General features: G+C 33.8%; 1 protein-coding gene across 1 annotated transcript in view; it reads left to right on the top strand.

Moving 5' to 3' along the window:
* Positions 1–4,699, top strand: part of SUZ12 (SUZ12 polycomb repressive complex 2 subunit) — a 42,927-nt gene that overhangs the window by 6,427 nt on the left and 31,801 nt on the right. The window contains exon 4 of the mRNA XM_007452384.1: positions 2,573–2,641. Within this exon, the coding sequence (XP_007452446.1) occupies positions 2,573–2,641 (69 nt within the window). The remainder of the gene's footprint in view (positions 1–2,572; positions 2,642–4,699) is intronic.

The raw sequence follows: 4,699 nt of genomic DNA, 5'->3' as shown, positions 1-4,699 counted from the left end.
CCTGTGTCCCCTGCATCGGCAGGCGGACTCTCAACCACTGCGCCGCCAGGGAAGCCCCCAATTTTAATTTTAAAGTGATAAAGTGTTTTCAGAATAAATTTAAGTTTAATCCATAAGTGGATTAAAAAATATACATCATATTTGTTTATTAGACTGTTTGCCTCATTGTGGGATACATTTCTGTTGTCTGCTAATGAGTGGAGGCAATTTTAAAAGCATGGCAGTAGAAATGAACTTTCTTAATTTAGTACCCCTTAGGTAAAAAATTGTCCTTTGGGACAGTTTCGAAGCAGTTTGCCAGCCAAGAAACATATAAATTCCATTTAGTTTACTTCCGTGTAAAAATGCATTAGGAATCACTTAATTCTTTTGTTGTATGCCTGGCGTATATAGGACAATAAGACTGATTTTTAACAAATTATACTACAACTTAATATCTTCAAATGAGCGCTGTCCTTTTCAAAGTAGTTGGTGAATTTGGAAGGTGATGAATTCAGCCCAGTGATTGTGGTCTTTGTTCCAAATGTTTTTGTAACTGCTTTTACAGAATTGCTTTTAGTACAATACCTTTGCTCAGAATGTTTTTGGAACTCCTTTTGTACTGTTACACAACATAATATTCATTGTTGGAGTACACTTATCACTCCTTTTGAAGTTGTATAAGCAGGTGTAACATTAAATCTGATATATTTGTTAAACTTGCCTTTTACTTTAGTTGCACTTCATAGAGGTATTCACATTCTGTAGGCTGACACTACACTGGCACAGTGGAAATACTGGTGAGGACAACGGCATCTTTTATTGAATCCATTTTCGTAGGTTTTATGTAAGCTATTTCTGAATCCTCCCCAAAAAAATTTCTTGAATTTTAAGAATATTCTCCTTTATGATGACCTTTTGATAACTATTGCCCTTGTTAAATCTGAGCTACAGTAGCAATACCTTTCTAAAGAAACAAATACTTTGTGTTGGGAGGTGGGGCTGCTTTTATGTAGTTTCCTATACAGTTTGTTTTTCCTAAGGAATGCTGGGTTACCTGTATGATCTATTCAAATGGTTGTTAATATTGTTTTCCTATGTACAACTCCATAAAGTTGGAAGAGGTGAACCTTGTGACCTACAGTCTTAACTTTTCTTCCTACAGACAGGGTTTCTTCTTAATCATTACACAGAGATAAACATATTATTCTAAAAAGTTTTCAGTAACTTTACAACCCTCCTCAGTAGTACATTTCAGTATTTATACTGAAAAGTTCTTTGTAACTAGCCTAAAAGAATCCTACATTTTTCTTCTTTCTTCTCTCTTATCTATGGAGATTGAAAATGTATTGCCTGCCATCCTTCATAAAGAACTCCTTACTATGCTTTATTGGGTGAAACTTTGATATTGAAGTTTTCAGTAACTCTAAAGGTAAAGAGAGAAGCTTTTTTATAAAAAAGATCTTTTGTTAATGGAGGCTATTTATTCACCTGAAATATAGATTGTATCAATTCTGCTCTTCCTATCAGTGTTTTACTACATTTACATTAACATTTCTCTACTGATAATTTTTATTATAGTAGTTGAGTACAATAGCTGTTTTTGAGGAATGAGCATATTAGTAATTTCTAATAACTGAATTCAGATTTTACAAGAATACATGAATCTTTCCAAGTTCTAAATTTGAAGAAAATATATGAGTATAAATAGAAATATTTGTTTCCAGTTAACATATATGGGTCTAGTCTTTTAGCTTCTAGAAAATGTATATAGTAGAGCATCTTAAGAACTAAGATGAGGCTTGTTTTAGAGTCCATTCATTCTTAAATTGCTTGCTAGGGGTGTGGTTATTCTTAATATAAGCTTCTATTTTATTGGAAATTACTTTTTTCTCTTAAAGTTGTTAAGTTAAAAGCTGATAATTTTGTTATGATTTGATGGGTATGTCCTTTAAACTTCAAATTTTTTTCATGATGGTGACAACCATCTCTTTAAAATGACATACTTAACTTTAGCCATTGCTGCTAATCTTTGAGGGTGTTTTACTAACTTCATATTTGTTTTATAGAATATCCATATCTGTCTGGTTACTTAATGGAAATATGAGTGTTTCAAAATATACATAATTTGCATTTGTTTGGCTCAGTCCAACAAATGCTTGAACACCTACCAAGTATAAGGCAATATGCCAAGTACTATGTGGCTTTCCTTGAAGAAAACAAATCTCTGCCCTTCAGGAGCTAATAATCTAGTAGAAATAAAATATTTATGCAAGATTCACATTTAGGAGACTAAATGTCAAAATAAATGTAAACCAAGTGCCATAGGTAGGGAAAAATCACTCTGGTTTGGGAATAATTACAAAAGGTTTCGTGGAAAAGTTAGCATTTGAGATGGGACTTGAAAGCTTGTTTGCTGTATTACAACATACACTGTCTCGATAGTATTCATCGTTACGGCTAACCATCCCATAAGTTATCTCATTATAAATAAAATCAGATCTCCAACTTGCCTATTATAGTGACAATAAAGTATAATCTGTTTGTTTTTCCCAGTTGAGAAGTGATTATTTTGTTTATCTGTTTCTTCCAGGAAAACATTTAAAGTTGATGATATGTTATCAAAAGTAGAGAAAATGAAAGGAGAGCAAGAATCTCATAGGTAAGATAACCTATAAGTTTACATTAAGTGACATACTTGAGGAAAGAGGAAAAAGTACAGTGATCATTTTCCTAGTGATCACCTCAATATTGTAAGGAGTTAGAATGAACCTTAGTTGTCAGTTGGTCCAAACTCATACACAAATCAGGGATTACTTCTTCTGTAGCATCCCTGGCAGAGAATCAGTTCTTAAGCCTCATCTTGAATATCTCTTAATGCTGGGAACTCACTGTTTTCTAAGGCAGTTCTGTTCATTATTGTTTTTCTCTACTACCAGTTTCTTGCATTCTGAATCAAAGTTTCTGTAACTTCTGTAGTTAGTATTAATCCTACTACCTCATCTAAAGAATGATGGAGACTCATTTTTTTATGGTATACTCAATGTATACGCTAGGTGCTGTGCCAGGTGCTTCACAACATCACATCTCTTCTAAGTAATCATCTACAATTCTGAGAGAGGCTCTCTCTTGTTTTTTCCCATCTTGTCCTTGCTCTTATTTATATCTTTCAGGCAAAATATTCTTAACTTTAGTTTATATTTGAAATATGTTTATCACATGATAGTTTCAGAAACCTGGCCCTTTGGATGGAATCTTACTGTCTGTTTTCACATGTGTTACCCAGAACTAATCCCTAAATGTACTGACTAGCCTAATATCTGCCTAGGCTACACAGTATGCTTCCATTCCTCGACAGTATGCTTCTATTTATTCTTTCATATGTAAACTAAAGAAAGTTGAATATTATTCTAAAGAGAAACCGGGACTTGGGTGGTATTTGTTTATTCATTGACTACTTTTAGGAAGAATGTAGAACTAAAAATACTAAATTAAAAAAAAATGGAATTGGGAAAATTGCCACATGGATTTTTCTTTTTCTCTTGAAGTTTTAAATCATATCTTACCAATTTAGATAGGATGTACACTGACTTAATGATGCTTCATTTATACTTTCTCATTTTCGTGACTAGTATAAGATGTCATTTTTCAATTGCTTTTATTTTAAGTTCGCCTTTTCAATTAGGTTATTTTGTTACTGGAATTTTTTTATTGCATTTAAAAATTTTTATATCAGTATTGGCAGTCTTGTAGAACTGAAGTGTAATTTATATTTCCATATCTAGGCAATCTTGATTTGTAAATAAACTTTGATAGTCCATTCCCAAATCTTTACCTAATCTATTATTGCCCAAGGAATACCTTACAATACAGGTTTATAAAGACTGAGAATATTCCCAGTGCATGCACTTTCTATTCTTTGCTTGAATTTCTATTCCAGATCGTTGGCTGTTCACCTACCCTGGACAGAGCTTTTGGGATCCTCAGGGCCTTTTTAACTTAAAGTATAAAGTTGTAGTCAGAGCCTGATCTGACATCCTCACTTCTTTTCTCCTAAACACCTTAATAGTTTGCCCTCCAGGTCTTTCAGGACTCATGTGAGAAGGAAGAATGAACCAAGAAGAAAACTTGACCCTTTTCTTCATCTTCCCCATCAGGGTTCCACCTTCATCACTGCTAAACCTTACTACTATCTCATTGTGACACTGGCTTTGATAAATATTACAGAACTTCCTTTATAGTGTGTATTGTGAGGAAGATAGATTATACTGGTCAGTTCTCTCTGAATAATCACTCACCCAATAATTATATTTCTTTTGACCCAATGGGTTCAATAGCTAGGCCAGTACTATAACAGGGGTATTGTTAACCAACTCACAGAAACATCAGGGTTGCATAGAATTCCTCCTTGTAATTTTGAAAAACAACTTTTTCATTCTTTAGGATCTAGCTGGGACCAGTGAGTTGGTCATTTCAACACCCAAGATCTTTTTTTTTTTGGAAACAGACCTAACTCTGTTGGAGCTGACCATGCTTATTTAATACCCAGTGAGGCACTTTAGGCCCAGGAGGTACTGAGTTACTGTACTAGGTGCTTCAGCCACCCCTGCTGGCCCCCATCTTTATGAATGTCTCATTGTTGCTCCCCAAGTCACTAAAATTAATTGAGAAATTGCTTCATTTTAAGTTTACCCCCAAGGCCCTATATATATATATATAT

Source organism: Lipotes vexillifer, unplaced genomic scaffold, assembly GCF_000442215.2.
Source record: "Lipotes vexillifer unplaced genomic scaffold, Lipotes_vexillifer_v1.1 scaffold216, whole genome shotgun sequence".
NCBI classification, from domain to species: domain Eukaryota; kingdom Metazoa; phylum Chordata; class Mammalia; order Artiodactyla; family Lipotidae; genus Lipotes; species Lipotes vexillifer.
Note: the sequence above shows the minus strand (reverse complement) of the source record. Positions and strands in the feature narration are given on the sequence as shown.